The 24771-nt window shown below is 42.9% G+C and overlaps 4 protein-coding genes across 6 annotated transcripts; 2 read left to right on the plus strand and 2 right to left on the minus strand.

The window, feature by feature from the left end:
- The first annotated feature begins 151 nt into the window (after nt 1–151).
- On the plus strand, nt 152–13064 carry disp2 (dispatched homolog 2 (Drosophila)). Its single transcript, XM_018683946.2, is given in 12 exon segments — nt 152–815; nt 4386–4530; nt 4739–5016; nt 5224–5253; nt 5383–5506; nt 6049–6164; nt 6830–6945; nt 7811–7908; nt 8169–8327; nt 9404–10543; nt 10545–12050; nt 12052–13064. Coding segments are annotated over 12 exon segments (4488 nt in total). The 5' UTR covers nt 152–720; the 3' UTR covers nt 12733–13064.
- A 1257-nt stretch (nt 13065–14321) lies between these two features.
- Nucleotides 14322–18073, minus strand: rpusd2 (RNA pseudouridine synthase domain containing 2). Its single transcript, XM_018683947.2, is given in 6 exon segments — nt 14322–15526; nt 15528–15803; nt 15805–15939; nt 16073–16369; nt 17308–17802; nt 17968–18073. Coding segments are annotated over 6 exon segments (1572 nt in total). The 5' UTR covers nt 17974–18073; the 3' UTR covers nt 14322–15163.
- Nucleotides 18074–18804: 731 nt separating this feature from the next.
- On the minus strand, nt 18805–22103 carry pcmtl (l-isoaspartyl protein carboxyl methyltransferase, like). 3 transcript variants are annotated; one of them, XM_018683948.2, is made up of 9 exons: nt 21966–22103; nt 21493–21628; nt 20764–20868; nt 20577–20608; nt 20356–20460; nt 20135–20255; nt 19948–20033; nt 19600–19769; nt 18805–19410 (listed from the first exon to the last, which is right to left on the minus strand). In XM_018683948.2, exons 2-9 carry the CDS (start codon nt 21608–21610, stop codon nt 19374–19376), a joined length of 774 nt encoding a protein of 257 aa, XP_018539464.1. In that variant the 5' UTR covers nt 21611–21628; nt 21966–22103; the 3' UTR covers nt 18805–19373. The 3 variants fall into 3 exon arrangements, with proteins under 3 accessions (XP_018539464.1, XP_018539466.1, XP_018539465.1); XM_018683950.2 differs by having other exon boundaries at nt 18805–19446; nt 21966–22101; XM_018683949.2 differs by having other exon boundaries at nt 21927–21980.
- Nucleotides 22104–22118: 15 nt separating this feature from the next.
- Nucleotides 22119–24696, plus strand: ccdc32 (coiled-coil domain containing 32). The gene is made up of 4 exons (XM_018683951.2): nt 22119–22263; nt 22561–22811; nt 23491–23644; nt 23874–24696. The coding sequence occupies exons 2-4, from the start codon at nt 22562–22564 to the stop codon at nt 24061–24063; spliced, it is 594 nt and encodes a 197-aa protein (XP_018539467.1). The 5' UTR covers nt 22119–22263; nt 22561; the 3' UTR covers nt 24064–24696.
- The last annotated feature ends 75 nt before the right edge of the window (nt 24697–24771 follow it).

Consider the following 24771-nt stretch of genomic DNA (forward strand, 5'->3'; position numbering starts at 1 on the left):
AGACTTAAGTTCCAATCAATTAGTAACAACATTAAAAAGCTTCTTTTCAACCATGTTTCAGACTACTTTTAGGTCCTATTAGACGCTTGGGTGCATTTACCACTTAAATTTAAATAAAAGCTTAAATGAAAACACATTTACCTGTAATGAGAGTATTCCTTTTGCCTTTGTTTAATTAAAAGGTCTAATAATGATTATCTCAGCCTCTTCTGTATTGATTGGTGCAGATTTAAATAAAGGACAGTGATTGGGGACAGTGGCTTGTACCTGGAGTCACCTCATCAGTCCTCTCACAGTAACACTCAGCAGCCGGAGGTCCCAGTTAAGTTGTTGTTGTAATTGAACACAGCACCGCTGTCTGTGCACCTTCATAACGTTACATGTTACTGTAGCTCCCGTCCGAGCCAATTAAGCGGCCACCGATGCACACTCTCCGTCACTTTGAGCTCCAGCACCGCGGCCGGTTGGACAGCGACCAGGCAGCGTCCTCAGCATCACCGCGGCTCCGCCAATCAGAGCGCAGCTCGGGGCAGATTAACCCAAACAGCCCTGGTGCTGCTCTGTAGTAGCAGCCTCAGAAACAAGCCCCGTACCTCTGATCCTCGTGGACCCAGTCTGGGGGCAGATGGGCGGGCTGTTCGGTTAAACCGATTCAAAATAACAGGAAATTCATGACAGGCTCTTTTAAAATTTAGCTCTCAAAGGCGGACCAGGTTGGAGATGGATGCTTGCTCGATAATAGGAGAAAGCACGGATGCGATAGTGATGGATGATTCTCCTACAGATGAAAGGGAAATTCAGGAGGCTTGCCAAAGGTGGGTTATTTTATTTTATTTTTTTAACTGTCTGAGGATCTCTCTGTAGCTCACTGGAGTAACTTGATTATAGACGGAAAAAAAGAGATTACAGTGAGTAGACGTGGATGTGTCTTTACCCTCCTGTGGCCGCTCTGAGTATTGTTCAGCGACGCTCAATCCAGCTGTGTCTCTGCTGTGGACAATGGGATTATGTACAGGATATGATTTATGCTGCTGTCATTTCTCCATCACACTATTATATTTGACTTCACAGCGTAGCCACATCATTAATTCCTGATTAGGTTGCACTGTTTGTGCTGCTGATGAAACCAAAAGATGCTCATGTGCTGCTGTCAACTCACTTTAGGAATTTATGTTTGGTAATCAGAACATTTCCAGGTCAAATATTAAGCAGTCTATCAGCATTTTAGTGCTTTCAGTGCCTTCTTTAATTTATCGTCATATAAACAGGATTTTGTGCTCTTATTTTTGCCTTTGACAGATACAGTGTGTGCAGTATAAGCAGCACAAATCAGAGTAGTATCTCTCTCTCGCACTCACTCTCTAGTTGACTGGAGAACTGTGAGGTCTGTTCAGTGTCATCGGCCTCCTGCTTCGGTCACGCCGGCTCTCTGGGTCACTGCTGTCACCCTGTCACTCACTCCACACAGCAGCAGCTCTGCACATGAAAAAAAAAAAAAAATCATATGGCCGAGAGGCTTCAAACATGAAAGCAGGGCTGGGAACAGCTGAGGCCTGCCACTCTTCAGCTCAGCAACAGGCCACATTTTGTGTCTCTCCAAAGAAGGATCATCTCTGCAGATCCTCAAGTCTTTTTTTTCTCTCTTCCTCTAATAATACCCCCACAGAACCAGCTCTGGCTTTTTAAGGAGGTTAATGGTTTGCCTCCTGTGCACAGGACTGAGCTTCAGTCCTGTGTGTTTGTGTGTGTGTGTGATCGTCAGTTTAGGAGATGTTTGAGGACGTGACGCTGACTGGCATCCAGAGAGTTGATGAAAGAGACATTTGCCTAAAGGCAGAGAGAGGAGAGCGGTGAGCGCTGACAATCTTTAGCCTCCGAGATGCTTTGTGAGGCTCATTGCTGGAGTCTTTTGAACGCCTTCAAGCTGTCCTCAGACACTCGTTCAGCTCCAAATAAGCAACTCATGCAGCTTTACAACAGCCTTAGCAACAATACAAGTACCTTTGGCTAATAATACTTCTCTACTCTTTTTTAAGGTAGGACTTTTACCTGTAACAGAGGATTTTCACAGTGTGATGTTGCCATTTTTTATTTAAGGATGTGAATACTTCTTCCACCACTAAACGAGGTACACCTGGCTGAAACGGATGAAGTCTAATGCAACAGTCCTGCAATAAATTCCACCTTCATAATAATTATAATCAGTTTTTGTTGAAACTGTTCAACTTTCTGTTTTTTCTGGATGTTGTAGCTTGTGATGATGTTGAATTTGAATACTGAGAGATGTTTCTAATAGTTACTCTACCCTTGTTTATATTTCAGGGCCTTTATATTAGCTGCATTACACAGGCTACTTAACAAACTGGCAACTGACTGTCTGCAAAATGAAATGACTTTTTTTTTCAGCTCATACACTTTGCTGTTTTGATGCAAACTCAGATTTATGAGCCCGTCCCTGACGTCAGCGCGCAACGCAAGTGTCCCTATTGTGTGGGGAGCGGCTCAGTGACACCTTCCTGGATGTATTTTTGTATTCATCCACTGAAATATTGATAAGCTCCACCAAATTGCTCTCCTCATATGTGTGTGTGTGTGTGTGTGTATGTGAACACACATTGGCCAGCCTGGTGAAAAACCATCGAAGAGGAGTAATAGGACCGTGTGGTGAGGAGGCTGCCAGGCACAGGTTACACAGTCTCTGCTAATCATTTAGAATATATTCCAACCTGCACTGAGCTCTGGATGTGGGGGGGTTCATCACACTACAGCAGCAGAAACTGTGTTAAATCAGTTGACAGGGTTGACATCCAAATACTTTTTATGAGAGCATTTACCCACTCGCTCCGACTTCTAAATAGGCTTAACTAAATGACAAACATTTGCTATGTGACTAAGAGCTGCTGAGTACACCGTGAGCTATTTATTATTTAGATCATATTACAGTTTTATTGTGGTACGAAGACAAAATAGGTTCAGTTCCTCGCTCAGCTCCACCATTAATCAGCCCCGTAATCCCTCTGCTACTGTATACCACCAATTCAACAGACTACTCATCATCTGTGCGCCTCATTATAGGATGCAAATAAAACTGTGTGAGGTCATTTAGGCTCTGTTGACTTACTCTGTCGCCATGGTGACAAGACAGGAAGTGCGGTTGCATCCAGTCTACTGTGGAAAAACAAGCATGTGGTAGACTACGCCAGACCTCATGGCCCCTTTACTGAGATACGACCAGAGCCATTAGTTCAGTCGGGTCTGTTTATTTACTCTAGCCTCAGAATCATGAGACTGGAGGAGTTTTTAAAACTAGAAAAAAAAGGGAAAAACTGTGATCAGATTTAACTCCTTAATATATAGTTCCCCTCTTTCAGTAGCTTTAAGGTTGGAAAAATTGTCTTTATACCTCAGTAACTCTTCTATATCATCATCATCAAGTACACTGGGTAAAACATTTAAACACAAGACCCTATGACCTTTTATGGCTGCACCATGCAATCAAATGGAAATATTCTACATGTCTTTTGTATGATTTTACACATATCACCTCAAAATTCAGACAGATGTGTTTGGTATCCTTGGAAATGTTGTGATCACTTGAATTTGAAATTAAGTTCTGTAGGTTTGAACAATGTTTGGATACACAACCTGAGTTTCATCCTGTGGGGACCACATGTCAGTTCGTCCAGTCTGGACAAAGGGGCGGACCAGCTAACAAACGCCATTGCCATTCCTAGAGCCACGCCGCTAGTGTGCGTCAAAATAGACAGATTGGAGAAGCGTATTATTATTACACGCGTCACTCCAGTGTTTTCCTGACTGCTGTCATTATCCATGAGTCATCACTCAGTCTCATGTTATCCATCCTGGACAGTCACCAACCACTCTCATAAAGGGGTCTGTGACATAATGTGTATACGGTCCCCCTCAGTCTCCCTCGGCTTCTCGCTGTCACACCAAACACCCCGCCTGCCCTCCCCCCCCGGGCCTCTGCACGCAGCTACAGCAGCCACGGTGTGTTAGAAATCCATTCCTTACCTCATTAATTCTGCTAGCTCGCTCAATTCTCCGTCAAATACAAGGAAAAGCTGAACTAAGAATATAGCCAAGAAGCTGAGATGTCAATCAATGTGTAGTGGGGGAGGTATATTGTTACTCCTAAGTTTCATAAACATTACCAACTGCATATTTTCAGCTTCACAGTCTGCTGAACTTTTGCACCTTGACTTAGAAGGAACTTTGTCAGTTTTTTTCTCTTGCTTATCTGTCAATCATTTCTCCTCTCCCTTCCCCCATATATTCATCTCGTCTCCTCTGTTCTCTTCTTATCTCTTCACTTCCCTCTCGCTCGTCTTTCTCTCCTCGTGTCTGTCTTCTCCTCTCCTCAGCGAGATCCCGGCGGTTTCTCTGTGCCCTCCTGACAGCGAGTGCTCCGCCGAGGCCCCGTTGACAGTCATCCAGTGTGAGGGGGAGCTGTGTGACAGCTGCAGCAGCCTCGGCAGACCCTCTTCCTCCTGCCAGCTTTATCACCAAGTATGCCTGAACACTGACTGTGCTGTGTGCTGTTTAGGATAGATACTCTATATGGGAACCCATTAAAATGGAGTCTTGAGAAGTTAGAAATAGATCCAGGATTTGGGAGGCGCTGGCAAATATGACCATTGTGTCACTCAGTGGTACCTCAGTAGATGAAAATACACAATTTCTGTGTACATATACTCTATTCTGCTCTTTCCTTTAGGTTCCACAGGGTCCTCGAACCAGCGCCTACGACTCACCACAGCCCCGAAAATGCCCCCACTGCAGCCATCACGGGCCGAACAAACTGAGCAGTTGCCACGACTGTCATTCAAACACAACGGGCTCTCACGCTGAGGGAGGCGCGGTGGTCAAAGTGGGACACGGCTGCAGCTCCAGACACCAGACGTCGCGTCACAGCGCGGTGAGATGCCACTGGCTGCATGGGTCAAACGAAAGCGGGGCGCAGAAGCCAACACAGAGACATGTGGTGACAGTAAGGTGAGTTTTAAGGAGATGGGTTGACATTTTGGGACAAATGCTTGTTCGCTTTCTGGCTAGAGAGTGGTATCAATATTCTCATCTCGCTATTGGCAAGAAAAGGAATAAGCAAATTTACCAAAACTATTCTTTTATGGTTAGTTTGTATTTCATCTTTTTTAATTTGTGCGTCGTCTTTATTATAATAAAGTCTTCAACTATTAACAGGGATGGTGGACTCTACTGCATCCTTAGAAAGTAAGTACTGAAACCAATTTTCACCATAAACCTCAAAGGTAACGTATGTCACACTTCTTCTGATCATAATAATTAATCTTTGCTCAGTGTCACTGACAGCTTCTTCTTCTGTGGTTTTCTATTTGGCAGTTATTCCCAGGTGATAGTGGACTACCCGTTAGCGGTGTTGGTGGGTTGTGCCGTGCTGCTGCTGGGATGCTCACTGGCTGGGCTTTTCATCGGTCCACTTCCTGACTTCTCTGACCCACTGCTGGTGAGTCTCTCTCACACACACACACATACATATATACAAAAGCATACAGCGCCTAAAACTTAATCCTTCCCTTGTTGCAGCTCATGCACCCTTCTGTCACCCTTCTGTCAAATCTGCAATACAAACCTCCCTCACCACCTTAGGCTGAGTGTTAATTACTGTTTCCCTAATGACTCATGATCTCAGCCGCATCCATTTACTTCATCTCAGATTCAATGGACCGCGCTGAATTAGATCACACTCGCTGTCATCTTAATTAAATACATCTTCTCACCTTTGAGACGCGTGCTTACAGGATAAACACTGATTAAGAGCCTGCACTGAAAATGCAACATGTGATTCACAACAGTGCACCATTAATGAGTAATCTCAAAAGATTTACATAAGAATAGAATATGATTAGGATTGTACAATGATTTCTGTAGGGTGCTTGTGATGCTGACTAATTCAGTAAGCTGCTGCAGCGCATTGATGGGCACCAACATTTACACTGTGTCTGATGCTTTGATGTTTGAGTGTGTGTGTGTGCGCTCTCTCCCCAGGGTTTTGAGCCCCGGGGAACTTACATTGGAGTTCGCCAGTCCAGCTTGTCCCAGCTGCAGGAGAACACTGGCCCGGGGAAAACTCTGTCTCCATTACCACAGCAGCTCAGTAAAAGGTCAGCAAAGAGTTTCAGTGGAGTGCAGGGCTTCTGCTCAGGAGGGCTGCACCGCTGACCAACGCACACAGACCGTTTCCAAATGGATATGAGCTGCATGCACCAGTAACCTTTACTTTTATAACAGTAGAATAGATATTTAAAAAAATAGACTTAAAAAAATAAAAGCACATTCACTATATGAATTTGATTAGAAGAAGAAATGAAGTAGGCAGAGTCAATAACATTACAATAAAGTACATTATTAAAGCTGCTCTAACTATACTTTTTCTATCATTAAATAATTGATGAAATGACTACATTTAATGTAAAAAGAGTCATTTGCAGAGACAAACTGTGAATTATGACAACAGAGCTTTTTAGTGTCTTAGCTCATTGTCTTGGGGTTACAGTCTGCAACATTACTGTTTTGGTGCACGTTCATTAATCTCAGCAGCCACTGTTTGTTAACATGCTCGTGTCTAATATTAACTGAAAAACTAATAAACTGCCAGTGTTGTGTTCACAGCTTGTTTGTGCTGCCCCCAGGTGGCTAAAATAATCAATTAAGGCTGGATTAAACTGATTAATTTGTGAGAATTACCAGTTTCATACTTGTTTGGAATAAAATGTATGTGTTTGATGAGAAAAAGTATGTGTCTATGTGTGTTTTACCTGTGCCATAGTTTTGGAGATGCTGTCAATGGAGACAGTGGCGGCAGCCAAGGCACCTCCAGACTTCGCATTAAGAGGATGCTGGCCAGAGACTCATCTCCAGACACCTTTCTCTGTGATGCTCCAGGTGGGTCAGGCGTGATCAGTTCATCCCTTTCAATAAACTATGTATTGATGACGAATAAACCGTTCAAACATCTGCAACACTGACGACAGAGACAATGAAAATACCAAACACATTAAGATAATGGTCTTAATTGTAGATTTGTTGCACATGTAGGAAAGTTACCAAGTAAAGCAGGTTACACAACACTGCTGGCTCCAGCACACTCAGCAGAGGAGTAAATGAAATGGAAAAATTATTAAAACAATGTGAATGTGATGGATGCCTATTCAGCAGTTGAGCAGTTTCCATATTCGTAAATGCTTTGAGGTGAAGGCGAAACACTCCAGCTTGTTAGGGAATAATCAGCACCCCCCAGCAAACTAATAAAAACAATACGACATAAAAACAACAGTAACTCATTGGCTAAATGCATATTTGTTAAAAAATAGTGAGATAGTAAGAAGATGTGAATAATGGCTTTTAGTGTGGCTTCAAAGAGAAGAGTTTGCTGAGTGCTTTTCCTTGGGCAGATTATCCCAGATTTTCTTCTTTAAGCTCTACTTTGAAATAGTGTGCTGGTAGATCAAAGCCTATACTTCTGTTTGCCTCATAAAAACACAGAAAGCTCCCTGAATGGATTTATTAGCAAGTCCAAGCCTTGAGATTTTCATTATATGATGCCTAATTTTTATTCAACACAGACAGCAAGATATAACACACAAGAAATTGGTTGTTAGCCTGGTTTTACTTTTACAAATGTATACCCCCAAAACTTGATTCTTGACAGTGTAATCTCTGAACATTTCTTACCATCCCCGTGATGTGATGATTCACTGCTGGTCATCTTGTTACTGTACGTTGAATCCATCTGTGTGTCTTCGTGCAGGCGAGCGTTTGGCTCAGCTGGTGTTCCGATCAGAAAACTCAGCCAGTCTCTGGAGCCTGAAGGCCATCCACGCCATGTGTGAGATGGAGCAGTCCAGGGTTCGCTCTAATCCTTCTCAGCCCTTCATGTCACCTTCAGTCCTCTGCCTTCTGCCTCTTTCTTCATCTCTTTAGTCATCATCCTCTGTCAGTCAATGCTCTCCTCTGTACCTTGACTATACCTCACATTTGAATGCTCTGTGGGAATTAAAAAGATTACTTTGTGTACATTACCTCATCTGAAATTAATTCCTTTTTATTTCAACACTGGGCAGTCGTTCAAAAAAAAAAAAAAAAAATCTTTCCTTTGTCTGATTCAGATTCGCTCCCAGGCTCAGTTCCAGGACCTGTGCCAGCAGCATGTGAGGATGGAGGCTGAGGGAACATCCAGAAGTGGCTGTTGTCCGAGCTGGTCTCTGGGGAATTATTTGGCTGTCCTCACTAATGCCTCCTGCTGCCTCAGCCTCACCTCACACCAGGTACTATAGCCTTCTTCTCATTTTAACAATTAGCATACAAACAAATTACCATATAAATTATAATCATTAGCACAAGGTGTTACTTAAATAGTGCATTGCAGTACTTTTGTTTTTAACAAGAAAAGTCATTCTTGACCATGGAAACAGTAACTTGACCAAATAATCTTAAATCTAATTACAAAGCTTTCAACTGCATCTCACAGTTCTCACCAGGGGATATGCTCAGAAAAAAGTCTGTAAAATGGAGCTTGAATTACAATAACATTATGTTAACAGGTTTAGTTTGCTTTTAGGGGCCCAGTCAGTTGTCTAGAGGCATGTTTTAACTCTTGTCAATGACTAAATTGCACATATACATCAGCTTTTGGCATCAGGCCATCACAGATGATGGTAAGTTTTACACTATTTAAAATTCATATAACCAAAGGTATTCATTAAAGAAAATTTGATTGACAGCAGCCTCAGTATAGTATAATGTACAAAACCTCTTGAGAAATGTGAAGAAATTAGGAACTAAAGCTGAAGTTCACGTTGCAGGTTAAACAAACCCCATGAAAAGACTGAGACCAACAATGAATTAAACTAACAAATACCATCTGTGAAGCTAAAGCCTTTTATATCTTATCCCTCTGTGCACAGCCCTCAGTTGTTGTCAAAAAAACATAACTGATTCATCAAAATGAACACTGGTCACTCTAATTTGTTTTGATAAATCCCACATAATGTGTCCTGCTGATAAAAAACTACTGGGACATCAATTGTGTATTAATCCACAGATGAAAATAGCCTGCAGTAAATACACAATTTCCTCCTGTTTGAGTGAATATTTGCTAAAAACTCGTGCCCAGCTGTTTCAGGGAACTACTCAGCATTTAATATAATGTACAACTAGGACCTGTTTTTAAAGATTGTTGGTTTTTGTCTTTTCATGTGAATTGACAATATGAAAAATAGAATAACGCCAAATTGGGTAACACACAAAAGATTTACAATCTTCCATCATTACATAATTCCTTGAGTGCACTGATCATATTGTAGTGTCTCAACATTGTTTCATTTTCTCCCTTTCACACCAGGTTTCTGAGTCTCTGAACCTTCTACGGAAGTGTGCTCTGTACTATCACGAGGGACATCTAGTGGAAGCCTGTGTCGACAGACCTAAACATGGCAGCTGTTCCTCTGTCCCGTCCCGCTGCAAACAATCCCGCGTGGTGTTTCAGATCCTGCACTTCCTCGTTGATAAAGACTTTCTTGGTCCACAGACTGTAGAGTACCAAATCCCGACGCTAAAGTACAGCCTCCTGTTCCTGCCCGTCGACAAGGGGGAGCACATGATGGAGATATACATGAACAGTCTTGAGGGCAGGGACCTGACCTACAATAACACGACTATCACTGGCATGGACTTTGGCATCAAGCAGACCCTGTTCAAGCACTACCTTGCGAGAGACTCAGTATATCCTGTACTAGCTGTTGTTTGTCTTCTTTTCACTATGGCTCTGTATCTCCACTCTCTCTTCATAGTAGCATTATCTGTAATAACAATCACAGGCTCCCTCCTGACCTCTTACTTCTTCTACAAAGTAGCATTTCGCCTGACTTTCTTCCCCCTGGTCAACCTCTCTGCTGCTCTTATTCTCTTAGGAAGTTGCTCCAATCAGGTTTTCATCTTTGCTGATTTCTGGAATCTGCAGCTATCCCAGAACCCCTCGGCCTCCCTGGAGAAGAGAGTACACAGAGCTTTGCAGGAAGTCGGCTATTTGATTTTAGCATCCGGCTTGACCTCAAGTGCAGCATTTTTCTCTGGTTATCTCAGCAGCATCACGGCCATCAGATGTTTCTCTGTTTATCTCGGAACTGCCTCTCTCATCAGCTCACTCCTTGCTTTGGTGTGGCTGCCATGCTCTTTCGTTCTGCGGGAGCGCTACACGGAGGCATCCTCCGCATCTCAAGCAGCGCAGGGATGGAAACCATGCTGCTCCAAAAACACTGGCGGCTTCTGGGACACGAGCTCACGCAAGAAATGCCTCTTCGCTCTCGGCCAAAAGCTGAGAGAATTAAAACGAGGGCTAACGGATACCTCAAATTTATTATTTCTGAAAATCTTGCCTTGTGGAGTGGTAAAGTTTAGGTACATCTGGGTGTGCTGGTTCGCGGTGCTCGCGGCTGGAGGCACGTACATGTCCTGCGTTGACCCAGGCATGAAGCTGCCAAGCCTTAGACAGCAAGGTCACCCAGCTTTTCCGTTCCAGTCACCCCTTTGAAAGATACGACGCAGAGTATCGCCACATGTTTATGTTTGAGAGACAGAGAAATGGAGAGGATAAGCCCGTTACATTAATGCTCGTATGGGGTGTCAAACCATCAGATAACGGTGATCACTTTGACCCTAAGAGCAATGGCTCTTTAGTTCTTGATCCAACCTTTAACATGAGCCAACCAGATGCTCAGGTCTGGTTAAGGGACATTTGTGGAAGAGTCCAGAACCAAAGCTTCTATTCCCCTCCACCACCGGAGGATAGAAATGTTATGACAGACAATATCTGTCTTGTGGAGCAGTTAATACACTGGGTATCTGTCAGACGGTGCTCAGAGAGCGATGACGCCCTCCACTTCTGCTGTAATGACATCCCTTTCCCCTACCCTCCCAGTGTTTTTGAGAACTGCCTCAGTATGATGCTGGCAGAGAGGTACACTGAGGGCCATCTGGCCCACAGTGGAGGCCTGTACTTCCAGCCAGATGGCAGGGTCGCTGCCCTCGTGTTGGCATTCAAAACCACATACCTCTACAGCTTCAACTTCAGCAGAACCAGTGTTTTTTACAGAGAAATCCTGACATGGTTTAACAGAGAAATATCAGGAGCGCCGCAGGGGCTGGAGAACGGCTGGTTCATCAGTCAGCTGTCTCTTTTTGACCTACAACAGTCCTTAAGCTCAGAGACTCTGGTTGTGGCTGGCTTCTCAGTAGCTCTCACATTTATTTTGCTTCTTCTAACCACCTGGAATATCCCACTGAGCATATATGGGACTATAGCTGTAGGAGGCAGCGTGTTTGTCACAGTCGGCCTCCTGGTTCTTCTTGAATGGCAGCTGAGCGGCATCGAGGCTCTGTTTATATCATCAGCAGCAGGGCTGTCTGTTGACTTTATAGCTAATTACTGCATATCCTACAGCTTGGCTCCTCATTCAGACAAAATTGGGAAAGTAGCACACTCCACTAAAAGGATGGGATGCCCTGTAGCAATAGTTTCTGGTGCGTTCTTCTCCATGGGGATCATCATGTTGCCTGCCACAGCCTTGCTGTTCAGAAAACTGGGGATTTTCCTGTTTCTGGTCAAATGTGTAGCATGTGGATTCGCAACCTTCTTTTTCCAGTCCCTGTGCTGCTTTTTTGGACCCCAGAAAAACTGCGGAAAGATCACACTGCCGTGTTTTTCAGACCAGACCGACGGCGTGCTGTCTTCGTGCTCTGCGGCCGAGCCTGGTTCCTCCTCGGCTGCTAATGGGGCCTTTGGCAGATCTAGAGTGAGGAGGAGTTATGACAAAGAAGCAGGTGGCTATCTCTACCCCAACCACCGTCAGCATAGACAGAAACAGACTGGCGGGGGAGGTGGAGGTGGGGGCAGAGGGCCGGAGCAGTACGAGCTTCAGCCGCTGGCTTATCGGCTGAGCGACAGCTTCGAGAACAGCACCTGCACCAGCAAACTGTCCAACCGGCCCTCCTGTGCTCTCTGATGAGATCGAATATTGTGGGGAAGATGTTGGAGGAAACAGTGTGAATGGGGAGAGTGAGGAGATGTGCGGTCGTCAACATAAGATCTGCCAGCCACCTCCAGCCCTCCAGACTTCATCTCCTTACAAAGAAAACACCCTGCGGCCTGTGGGTCTGGCACAAGAGGACTTCGCTAAAGACAAGCTGCTGTGTAAGACGTGCAGAGGCCAGTCTGGCGGAGTAAAGCACTGGGCCAATACATCCTTCTCTTCATCCTCCAGCATCCAGGAGACTATAACCAGCCACACCCTGGAGACCACTGACCAGCCATCTCTCTGCAAAGAGGACCACGCCGCAGAGGAGTGTCTCCACTCTCACAAAGGGCACCGCTTCTCCCAGTCACAGAGCTCCTGCGAGGGTCTGGAGGATTCCTGTGAAACATGCCTCAGTGACATCGAGCCTGGGCCTTCAGACACACAGGAACACGAAGGACAAAGAGAGGCTCAGTTACAACCAGGATACCTAAACGGGAAGAGAGACACGCTTCGTCTCTCACTGAAAGAAACTGTTTATGAGACTTGTAATAAGGGCCGCACCAGTCAGAGTGAAGAAGTGGTTATTTTACCAAACAGTAAGCCAGACTTACCAGATGTCTGGATAAAGAGAGATGGAAAACGAGAGGATACGTGTTGAGCAGAGAATACACAAGCATATAGAAATTGCAAAAGCAGCAAACACTGTTACTTTTGTATAATACTCAAAGGAAATATAAGCCAACTGCAAATGTAACATGTGACAGCATGTTTGTCTAATGTTGCTGCTAAGGTTGTCAATTTCTGTTACAAATGAGGTCAAAGCATGAGTGAAAAGGTCAAATCAAAGCATGACTTGTTCAACCCGGCATTTTCAGGAAGACAATAAAAGACAAAGCTTTCTGTTCTGCCACAATTTTGCACCAGTGTCACACTTGAAGAAATTATGGCTACAGTATGTTGTCAGCAAAAAAAACAAAAACAAAAAACAAACAAACAAACAAACAAACAAACAAAAAAAAACATGAAGTACTGCACCTGCAGAATTTACTTTGTGCCTGGAACCTTTTAACATCTGCACCTGTACACTCTGCACAGACTGGGTTATCAACATACAGTGCCAGCTGTGTGCAACTGCTGGCCTTTCTCCATGCTGGAACTGACCTTAATGAGCCATATACATTAATGGACTTCAGAATATTGAAAGACAAATGCGAGAGATACAGAGAGCTACATTATGCGGTGCCTGTGTACTGAATTACTGAGTATAATAGCAAGAATCAATCATTATCACATATAGAGCTGCAAACAACTGTTAATTCACTACAGTCAGTTGATTTTGCACTTTGTGAAGATAATATGTACAGTATGTCCTTTGTGACCATGGCGTAGAAAATCAGAAATATGTCATTTGTAGTGTCATGGCTTGGTTGCATTTAATGTTTCACTGTAAGATTAAAAGTCATGCTGTTTATTCCTGTGTCGGTGCCAAAAAATGTAATGTTTATCCTGCTGTACTAATTCTAAAAGGCAAAAATGGTTTCTAATAGAAATATAACACAATACTGTGGGTTTATACACTGTTGACAAATTAAGGTGCATACTGTTCCTGGATCTGTGGATGTCAGTATATGCCTTAGCCTTTGTAAAGAAACAGGAGCAAGCTCTAATTTTAATTTACAAAGCAGGAGTGGTACCATCACATGCCACTGCTTCAGCAGCTAATAATTTGTATATAAACCGCTGCAGCACTGTTAAGAGAAACACCAACAGGCAATTACCTAAGGAACAGAAAGCCTTTATCTACATCCCATCCTGCAGCTGAGATGTCACATCACGTGTCTCGATACCATTTAAATAACGGTATTTATGACATGAGCAGCATGTGCCAAGTGTCTGTTGACTATTTGGTTATTTCATGAGCTAAAAGCTAAAAATGTGTGTGTTTTGTGCAAAGGATGTGTCCTTTAAAAAAAATAAGAGATGTACTTATGGTTCTAAATATGATGTTAAGTATAAAACAGGGAGGTATTGGAGGTGCAATGTTGGTGGTGGAGCCTTGACAAGAAAAGATTTATATGAAATGTGCCTACGAGCAGGATTATTTTCAGGCTTTCTCATTGTAAGAAGTGTTTGCTTTTGACATCTTAACTGCGTAATCACAACTCTTCAATGAGCCTTCACTTTAAAATCACTGAGCAGAATAATCTGCCTTAGAGACTAATAGAATTAAAAAGGTTGCCACCACTGTTATTAACTGCTGTCAATGTTGTTTATTTTTCACAAAACTGAAATAAAATGAAAAACATTTATTTTCCTTGAGACTGGCATCTGATTTATTTTAATTTGTGGTTGGAGTACCAGGCAGATTACAGGCTTAAGAGGATAAAATTAAATTAAAACTATAATCTTAACATTAAAACACTTCTCAAAGTAAAATGATAAAGAAGACAATTCCATCTTCTGTTTGTGTTTAAGGCATAAACAGCTTGGAGCCAAAGGAAAACATATAGTTAGTTCATAAGTTCAATTCTGGTGGCAGCAGCATATGCTAAAACATAATTTGAGGCATTTTATTCCACCATAAGAGGAACTACTGAAAACTTTATTGAAAAGAACGGCACCAAAATCTCAATCCTCAAGCCTCAAAGCAAAATCTCTTAAAAGCTGTATGTAAGTTTTTGCTATCGCTACACAGCTAACACTGGCATTGAGAACTGTTTACTTACCAAGAACTTCAGCCATTGTTGCATTTAGAGGTTAGAATACATCCTCTGGACAGTGCTACTTCTTCATCCTCACATGTTGGACTGAGGGCAGACTGGATGCTACAGTGACTGAGGCTAGCTGGTTAGCATGCTAACTTCAGTAGAAGAAAGGAATTGATAGAAATAGAAGCAAACACAACAAATACAAGCTGAACTCGTAGCATTTCTTCTAGACCTGGTAGGTAAACAGCTGTTAATGCTGATGTTAGCTACGTAGCAATAGCAAAAACTTACATATAGCAGCTTTAAAGGATTTCTGATTACACTTTTCCATGCATGACAACAGTAACCTAAATGCCATCAGAAGTTTTCATCAAGTGGGCTCTAATCAGCTTCGACCCAGTCTTCTTTGGCCCAGTCGGGTAAACATGTGGAGTATTCAAAGTCAGGTCCTTTGTAGCGTAAGGCGTGCAGATACATGATTAGCTCTTTTTCTGTAGGATCTGGTCGTACTAGCTTACATTCACTACACAGGTGATCTCTGGTTCCTGTTGGAGTACTCTGGTTAGAGTCAGTTGCCTCGGTTTGATTTCCATTTGATTGAATTGATAGATTGCTCTGAGATTCTTGGAGTGAGGTGCTGTTACTGTTTGGGTCTGCACAGCCCTGACTCACATCATTTACTGTCTCACTGCTTGACCTGCAACCTGTCTCAGGCTCAGACGTTTTGTTTTTTTCAGCCTCCTTTTACAATCCCAATGCCATCATCTGGTATATCCAACAGGTGTAGACTTTCCTGAGATTGATGTTCCTCTACTAGAGCCTGCAGCAGCTCCTCATCGCTCTTCCCCACCAGTCCCCCCTTACCTCTGTGAGGACCCCACGCTGAGGACCCATAGATGGGATCATTGAGGATGGGGAAGCCCAGGTACTGGAGGTGGACTCTTATCTGGTGTGTGCGGCCGGTGAGAGGTAAACAGCGGACCACGCTGGTTTTTCCATTAAAGCTAAGCCTCTGGAAGACCAGTTCTGCACTCCTTTCCCTTGGGATCGACCCGGCAGAGGCCGATTTTAAAGGAAACGACCAGGATGGGCTCCTCACAGATCAGCTCACTCTCTGGAAACTCCCCCTCCACTCGGCACACGTATTCCTTTTCAAGCTGGGAAAGAGAATAAATGAACTTTTTTGAGAGAACTTCTGAAAACTATTTGTTACAGTCAGAAAGCAGAAAGGGGGAACTTCAAATTTGCCTAGTCAACTGAAAGTCAAAATGCAAACCATCCTGAACGTACCTGTCTGTCTCTGACCAACTGGTCCAGTTTCTTTGACATCTCCAGTGTTCTGGCAAACAACAGCACTCCAGACGTGAGTCTGTCCAGTCTGTGGACAGTGTGAAGCTCAGAGATACCCTGCTCTTTCCCCAGGATGAAAATCACAGTGTTGTGGCGGAAACGACCACAAGGGTGGACCGGGATGGAGGCAGGCTTGTCGACCACGAGCACTTCACCGTCATCCACCAGAACCTTGAGAGGTTTGCCAACCACGGGTGGCTCATGCCGGTGGACAGTGTTTCTCATGAGGTCATTATTCTGTGGGTAGCAGGTAAAAATAAAAAAAAAAAACTAGCCAACAGCGGGGGGATGTTTCACCATAGCAAGTTTATCATCCTCCACAAGACAGAATTCAGAGAGGTTTGGATTTTTGGCTATTTAATGAGCAGAGTAGTTTCTAAACCTCTGGCTAAATCGCATAAATCTGAGAGAGTTATATTTGTCTGTCAGTACAAGAAAACATCAAAACACATTTCTAGTAAGACTACTTAATATAGGAAGAAGACCCATTTAATATCATTATACTGCACACCATAATATAACTGTTTAGGTACTGGAAATATACTTTTCATTGTTAATCAAACTGATAGGCCTGTAATTTTCAGCAGCATTATTAAGTATTTTAGAAATTATTCTGTGAAACATCTTGATAGGATGACTCGATAAATCTCTGTAACAACAGACATCAACAAAATCGTGTAATACAATGAAAAACACCAATATAACTAGCATAACAGGCAAATGAGATATGAATTAGGGTATAAATATCACCAAGTCTCACACACAATATGTGCTATGTATGGCAGATAACCACTCAGTGTCAAAATGATGCAGATCTCTTGGTTTGGTATCTTGGTATTAACCCCTAAAATGAATAAACGATTTTCTTGTTTTTGCTTCACAGTTCATTTTCAACCATGGAGATGGCAGCTGTCAAATCTGCTGACAGGGGACTATGTGATACAATCAAAAGCTCCAGAACAAGCAAGTAAGTGGACCTTGAGTTGAGACTGGTTTTATTTGTTTGCTTTTGACTCAGATGGTGAAGAATTTATGTCTTCTGAGCAAGCCCATGTTTAGTATGTTTACAGCTACTATGCTGCTGAGGAAGTGGCTTCACAGACCATACCTGAACTGATTAACTTGTGAGTGTTACTAATAATATGAATTACACGTGTGCTGTTGTTGACACTGACCCTGAGCACCACGGACAGGTCCTCCACAGGTGTGTCGTTGAGCCGGATGCGACCCTCTTTGGCAGCCCGCTGATAGTACTCTACAGACTCGGCCCTGAACTCGCTCTTGAACACCTCCAGGAGACTCTTCCCAATCCACCGACCTTTGCAGTAAGTTTTAAAATCAAAGTAATACGGACGGACTTTGCGGAGGCCTGCTTCGAAGTAGTAGGAGGTCTCGGAGAAATGCTCCTGGCAGAAGCTGACACCAGGGTTCCGTTTCTGCGGAGGAGGGATGTATCTCTCGCCCGGACGGAGCTTCTTCCCTCCCGCTCCTCTCCGTCTCTTCCCACGGCCACTTGTCTCAGGTTCAACCGGCTCGTCGCTTTTACGTTTGCTGGTTTCTGCTGCCTCTTTAGCTGCTGTTGTCTCCTCCTCCTGCGTGGTTCCCGCGCCGTTTACCTCCTCCGCCAGTGTCCCCGGAGCGTTAGCTACCTGCTCCATGGTCGAGCTGCTCTGTTGACACCGTGAAGAACGAAAAAGACAATTCGGAGATTTGAGGACGGTGTAGGATGAAACAAACGGTTGTAGTTTATTAACTACACGCTTGTTAACTTCACTTTGACCCGAGAAGAGAGACGGTAAACTACATTTTCTCAAAACTCTAACCGAAACACTCACGTGCATTGCTCTCTCGCCAGAGGTCCTTCTGGATAAAGGCGCACGCTGATGACGGTAATATGTAGTCCAATCAGACGAATGTGTAGTCCAAACAGTTAAACCCCCGTGTTTCTTCTTCTTTTTTTTTTGGACATTAAATGGATATCACCTCCTTGTCGAAGCATTATCGCCCCCAACTGTTCACAATGTGCACTTAGTTAGATATTATGTTATATCCTGTAGATGACAGCAGCAGCAGGACGATGTTTGACTGTACAAATGATGTTTTCAGACAAATAAACTCATATGTGGCTGAAGCTGTATTCCCATTTTGTTCCAGGTTTTGTCTAAGAAATGAGGGCTTATGTTGTGCCTGTAGAAATCTCTGGAAAGACGATTCAAAATGTAATTAAACTATCATCAAATTCAATAAAATGCATACAAATCCAATGGAATCTGAGAGAAATGAATAACATTCATGTTTAGTTGTCTGGATTTTTAAAAATCTATTTGTGTGTCTTCAATATTCATATTCATATCCATGTGTTTTTTGTAAGACTTTTCTCCCTACTCTTTTTGATCATGAAATGTATATTTATTTTAGTATAAATATTTATGCTACAGAATATTGATGATATTTTCTGTAAAATATTATGTTGATGCACTGAATGATTGAAAAACCTGCAACCCTTAAGGCGTATAGATTACAGATGGATGTATATATGATATTCTTGTGGAAATTACGCATTGCTTCACTGTACTGTATCTTCTCACAACCCCAGTTCACTTTGTAACTGAGTCCACACAAAAAAATATGTACATTTATTAACTTTTGGTAAAGACTGACTACAACCTCTATCCATATAGTGGGTTTTATTAATAAATCACACATAATTACAATGATTGTATAGTTTTAAAAAGTTAAATGCCTCAGTTGATTGATTTTTGGCACAATGCCCCATCTGTTCTACAGTAACAATGTCAAACAGGACACATCCTACACACACTGTATATGAATCAAGTAAGAATAAGTTTTGCATTTAGTACTGCATTTATAACCAAAGCATTCTTATAAGACTTACACACAATTTCATCAATTATCCATTCATCTGAATTGAATACAGATTGTAGCTCTGTTGCAATTTTGTCACTGCTGAACCTCACTGACTTACCCATAAATAATGTTAATTATTAAAACCTCATCCACAATAACCTTATCAGTCTCTAACTGACTCCATGGATTTCTGGTAGAAAGGTCCTTAGTCCAGCAGTGGACACTCATTCAGTCACTCACTCTTATAGCACTCTTGGAAGACAATCTGGTCAGGCAAACAGAGCGAGATCCTCCTTTTACATTGGTTGCTAGGTGACAGCCCAGCGGGGCAGGTGGTTGTTAAGTCTGGAGCGCAGCGAAACCATAAGGAGCATTACGGGGTACCGGAGATGCAGCACCAACGCCACCTCCTGCAGGGGGAACCACACTGCAGTCAGAGCTCACCTCTGGGGAGAGAAGAATAAGGACAGCATGGATGCCATCAGGAACAAGCTATCGAACCTGATGGAATTAATATCCAACAAATTATTTTCTGATTTTTGCCAGTACATAAGGTACATAAGTGGCTGCTTTTAAAATGATAGGTTTTTGTTCAATACCCTGGCCACTGACGCCGCTTGTCCGTCAGGGGGACGTAAACCACTCCCATCAAAGCTTTCTTGAGGAAGGTCCCGTCACTCTGCCGATCATACTGCTCTAACACCTGACTGCCACCATCAGGGCCCACTGGGAGAACAAGCCGCCCGCCAGGCTTCAGCTGCTCCAAGAGCTTTAACAAAGAGAGAGAGCATGGACCAGAAATGTAACACGACAGTTCAAGAGGCCAATTTAACTCTGTCAGTCGGGGAGGAGACACTTCACTTTAGTACAGCAAGGTGATTTCACCTTAACTCTTGTAATCTTTTCTATCCTATTTTCAGGAGAGTAAAAGCCATATGTGTCCTTACGGCCTTGGGAACAGTAGCTGCAGCTGCACCAACATGAATTGCATCGTATGGCGCTCCCTCTGGGAAGCCCTGCCTTCCATCTCCCACTGCAGACAGATATAAGAGTGACTTTTGTAGTGCTGCATGTACCTGTGCAGTTTGGACATTCAAATGTGAGATGGTATGGCTGTGACATTGCCTAACTCACCTACAAGTCTGATACGTCCGGAGGAGAGCAGCTCTGGGTCGTCGGCTTGTACGTTTTTTATTGACATTTGAACCAGTTCATCGATGTGTTCAATGCCAACCACTCTGCCGCTGGGTCCTGTCTACACACGACAGAAAAAATGTGAGGAAACTTGTGTGAGGAAATATCAGTTCAGTAATGAGGTTGTTTTAAGAAACATGCCGAGTTTATATAGAACTTACCATCCGTGCAAAGCAGGCAGTGAGGTATCCACTTCCTGAACCCACATCCAGTGCTGATGCCCCTTCTATTAGTTTGTCACTCAGCAGCTCTAAGGCATGAGCATGCTGTTGAAACAGGCCCACAGGAAGACAATCAGTGAATTATGGATTTATACAGGTGAATTGTTTAATCTTACCAACTGTAAATCACATTTCAGGTGCAATGAGTGTTTGCTACTCACCATGTGTGGTGCACTGATGGTTGCCCTGTAGCCTGTGATGAGAAACATCAAAACACACAGCAAAAGTGTACATCTGTACTCATTAAACTGCTGTTACTTCACAGCACAATGCATTAACTCAAACACGTGTTGATAATATTGATGGGTGCATGTTTGTGTGATTAAAAAGACTGAATGGGAGGAATACCTATGGACTGAGGAGAGTCTGCATAAGGATAGTCACTAGAGTAGAGCCCTCTGTCTGTAGCCAGCATGGCATCAAACACTCTGTCGCTGCGGATCACCCCATGATCTAAAGGAGGAGGAAAGAAGAGGAAATGACACTGAACTGAACTGGTGCAATGTGAAATGTGTGCATGCAGGATGGATTTTATGGTGCTGGAGTATGTCTCTCTGTCTATTTGTATTTCCCTTTATTTTATTCTGAACCCAAACACAGCTGTAAATCCAACCACCTCTACCACTCCTAATCATAGAAGCTCTATGGGAATCACTGTTCAGAAGGGAAAGACTTCAACACAGACTTTTTGGATTAAAAATGAGAATGAAGCACAGAAGCATAGAATTAGGGTTAAATATTTAGATTTAGGGTAGTCTATCAAATCATAGACTTAGAATCAGAACTGATGTTGTGCAGGATTTTGGTTATTCTCATATATTCTATCTTTACCTACTGTTTTCTGAACTCTTAATTTATAAACAGGCTGAAAGAAAAAGAGAACAGATGAAATTTTTCAGATTGAAGTTAATGTGTACCCCAATATCCACATTACTGTAGAGGATACCACCCTTAGTTTAGATCAAATACAATTGAGAAAAGCTACCTTTCACACTAATAAAAGTCCTCACATTGTGGACCTTGAATTTGTGAGTCAAAGACTGTGGGATATGAAAGCTGATGACCTAAGTCAATTACCCCTCAGCCTGCTGATGAGCTCTGGATGTGTTTTGCCGCTGGACATCCAGGCCATGGTCCGGGACAGCAGCACACCCATAGGGAAAGCCACTACTGCCAGGCGCAGCGCTGCTCGCATCTCCTACCCTGGGTCTCCCTGCAGTGACATGATGATTGTATTTCTTTTTTAAAGATCACATAACTGTAGCATGACATTTAATGATCTGACTGTATCCTCCATGACCAATAACAGAGACATTTCTGGTCATTAGGAACATGTTTGTCAACCAGTCCCAACAGACTCAAGTAGGTAATTCACATATTAAACTGAACAGTTAGCCAGCGAGCCTCGTAGTTTGCGACTACATTAACAAGTTAACTGTACATTACAAGCAGATCATATCACTTTACGGCTAAAAATGCTAATATCAGTTCTTCAAACATCCAACACTCACGAATACAGTAATTCAACAGAGGTCAGGGAGCTTGTTTACCTTCGCCACCACCGCTCCTTCCAGCTGAGACAAACTTCCTAGCTCCCTCCTCAGTGGACCGAAGCTCCTGACCAATGACATACGGCCTTTCCACCCTGAAGTCGTAGAGAGCCAATCAGATCGCAGACCAGTCTGAGAGGCAGTTACAATACCCAATATTGTACCTCCAAACAAGGAAGTGGGCTGTCGTTTGTCAAAGCTTGTGGATCATGGGCGCAGTTAGCTAGCGTGGCTAATCTTTAATCTTTAAAATCATACATAAGGAATCTTAACAGTTTGCCAATCGTTTTTCACACAGGTAAGATATTGAGAAGACATATTCGTAATTCAACATGGTGACAGCCCGTCTTAAGAGCCGTTGATGTCTATAAAGTAGCTTACACACCAGTTAAGATAAACTATGTGGATGTAAATTAAGCTCAGTTTTTAATTTCTCTGTTTTGTGAAATCTGCGTAGTTCCCATCTCTGTCTTTTATCTAAATGTCTCAAGAACACGCCTGTTTTAATGCTGCTGAAAAGGTCAAACCACAGACAAAAACAGGCTAAGCGCCAGCTTCTTCTGAAAACTGATGTTGACATATGTGACTGCACCAGAATGACCGACGACTTCGGGAGTCAGGAGGTCCGGTCCAGCGGGGAGCTGTGGTCCGAGATCTGCTCCAGTCTGCCGGAGGTGCAAGAAGGCGAGGCAGCTCCAGAGAACAACACCGAGTTCAACGACTCATTCCAGCCAGCAGCACAAGACGGAGTGCAGGTCAATGGACACTCAAATGGGACAGATAGCAGTTCTCCCAGTGCCAAGTGGGAACCCATGGAGGACTCTGAGATCTACATAGCAAGTTTAGGTATTGTCCTGCTCCTCTCTGTTCCTGTCATAACTATAGGCCCCATGTCCCATTTAGCTAATCTTTGTCTTCTATCCACCAGATCCTGCCACCCATTATACAATCCTCTCATTCAAGAGGTGTGTGAGACGATAGGCTTTCAAAATCCTTCAACAGCAGCACAACTCCTCTCCAATATATAACTTCTGTTCTTTATTTTTATGTTATCAGCTAGCACGTCTTTATTAGATATCTGAGATTGTTTCTGGTTACCCCGTGTGTAGTCTCTTTCAAATCACCACAAATACTAGTTAACAAAACAACATTACAATTACAGAACATCCACTCTCACTTGTATACAAAGTAATGTTGCCTTTGTCTCAGGCAAGGTGGGTTGACTCTGATTTCAAACATAATGGGAAAACCAGCAAGAAAAACTGAATTGACCACAAATACAAAACATACACTTGGATAACAACCTTTTCAAAATATCACATTACATCTTAACTCATCCTTTTTTTAACCACTAATAATTGTTTTGCATATGTAATATCTATAGCAATTTATATTTCATGTGACTAGTCAGCAGCCTTGTGCATCACCTTGTTGGAAGCACAGGATGTTTCCAGCAATAGCAGCATGTTATATAGTCACCCGTGTTCTTGATAACTGTGTGACTTATATATATATTTTGCTGCAGAGAACCGTCTGAAGAAGTTAAAGGGCCAATCCAGTGATGTGACCTCTAGAGACATGCTGCGCTCATTGTCTCAAGCTAAGAAAGAATGCTGGGATAGATTCCTGCACGACGCCCAGACCTCAGAGCTTTTCCAAGGTGGTGACATGGATGAGAGGTAGGACATGGACCCTGGTGGAGGTGTGTTTCTTGTCCTGTTGTTTTTCTACTCCTGAGGCATGCTCTAAATGCACCAGACTATGCACCAATTACTGGTCTAGACGACAGAATTACCTCATATTTTGTGTTGCAAGGATAATACAGACCTCCCAGGCAGCAGAGATAGACCTTAGATGGACCTCCTCTCATCTTAACACTCTTGACTTTTTGTGTACCTCTTTTCCCAGTGCCCTCGAACACTTCAAGAGGTGGTTGATTCCTGAGAAAGTGGCCATCAGCGCAGAGGAGCTGGAATATCTCCTGAGGCCGTCTCAGAATAAGGAACCAGTGGGACCAGACCAAACACAAAACAGAGAGGACACAGAGGGAGAGAGACACGACCCTGAGGACGATGACTCTCACAGCCCAGAGAAATGAGTGTGTTAAAATAGAAACACTGACAGAAGAACTAATTTGGATTTATTGTATTCAATAAGGGTGACTTGTTAGCCCATATTTCGAGCCGTGTTCTCTCAGATTACTGTTCTGGCCAAAGCTTTTGTTGTTAGCGGTCAAAGAAGTAATTACAGCCTGTCATCATCCTCTGTATCCCCAGCAACTGAGTGTTAAGTACTTATTAAACCACATGTGTTTTGTCTTTGCTATTCATCCCTTCAAGCACATCACACCATGAAAACATATAATAAAGAGTTTGAAATTAGACTTGTTTGTCCTCTAGTGGCAGAATTAGCATCTAGTCTGTTTAATGACTCCTACTTTATCTGTAACAAGAGCAGCTCGCTACCCTACAAACACATGCAAAGGTTAATGAAAGACCGCATGCAGTATCATGTTGTTAAATAGACATGTTGTTAATATGACAAGCAACGCAGCATCTTCTAGAGACATTGTTTTTCTGTCTAATAATTGTGACATCTAAAGTAGGAATACTCTCTGATATATTCCTGAATATACTGTAACATAATGTGTAACATCTTTATTTTTGCCATGTTGATTTTACATATGAGGTTTTACCCTTGTTTCAATAAAAACAAATAGCATTGATTTTGATCATTTGTCTGCTGGCATGTACTAGTGCACTGTTATATTTAGCTAGATAGCTGAGGTACAGCTGAGATGCAATTA

This window comes from Lates calcarifer, linkage group LG19 (genome assembly GCF_001640805.2).
Source record: "Lates calcarifer isolate ASB-BC8 linkage group LG19, TLL_Latcal_v3, whole genome shotgun sequence".
Taxonomy (NCBI): Eukaryota; Metazoa; Chordata; class Actinopteri; family Centropomidae; genus Lates; species Lates calcarifer.

What these genes read in the sequence shown, in the direction of transcription:
- pcmtl (XM_018683948.2), bottom strand. Translation starts at nt 21,610, where the DNA reads ATGCGAGCAGCGCTGCGCCTGGCAGTAGTGGCTTTCCCTATGGGTGTG. An exon ending in GCTCATCAGCAGGCTGAGGG is followed by an intron (nt 20,869 to 21,492) that starts GTAATTGACTTA and finishes CTCCTCCTTTAG; the next exon opens with ATCATGGGGTGATCCGCAGC. An exon ending in CCATCAGTGCACCACACATG is followed by an intron (nt 20,461 to 20,576) that starts GTGAGTAGCAAA and finishes CTGTTTCAACAG; the next exon opens with CATGCTCATGCCTTAGAGCT.
- ccdc32 (XM_018683951.2), top strand. Translation starts at nt 22,562, where the DNA reads ATGACCGACGACTTCGGGAGTCAGGAGGTCCGGTCCAGCGGGGAGCTG. An exon ending in GATCTACATAGCAAGTTTAG is followed by an intron (nt 22,812 to 23,490) that starts GTATTGTCCTGC and finishes ATTTTGCTGCAG; the next exon opens with AGAACCGTCTGAAGAAGTTA. An exon ending in GGTGGTGACATGGATGAGAG is followed by an intron (nt 23,645 to 23,873) that starts GTAGGACATGGA and finishes CTCTTTTCCCAG; the next exon opens with TGCCCTCGAACACTTCAAGA.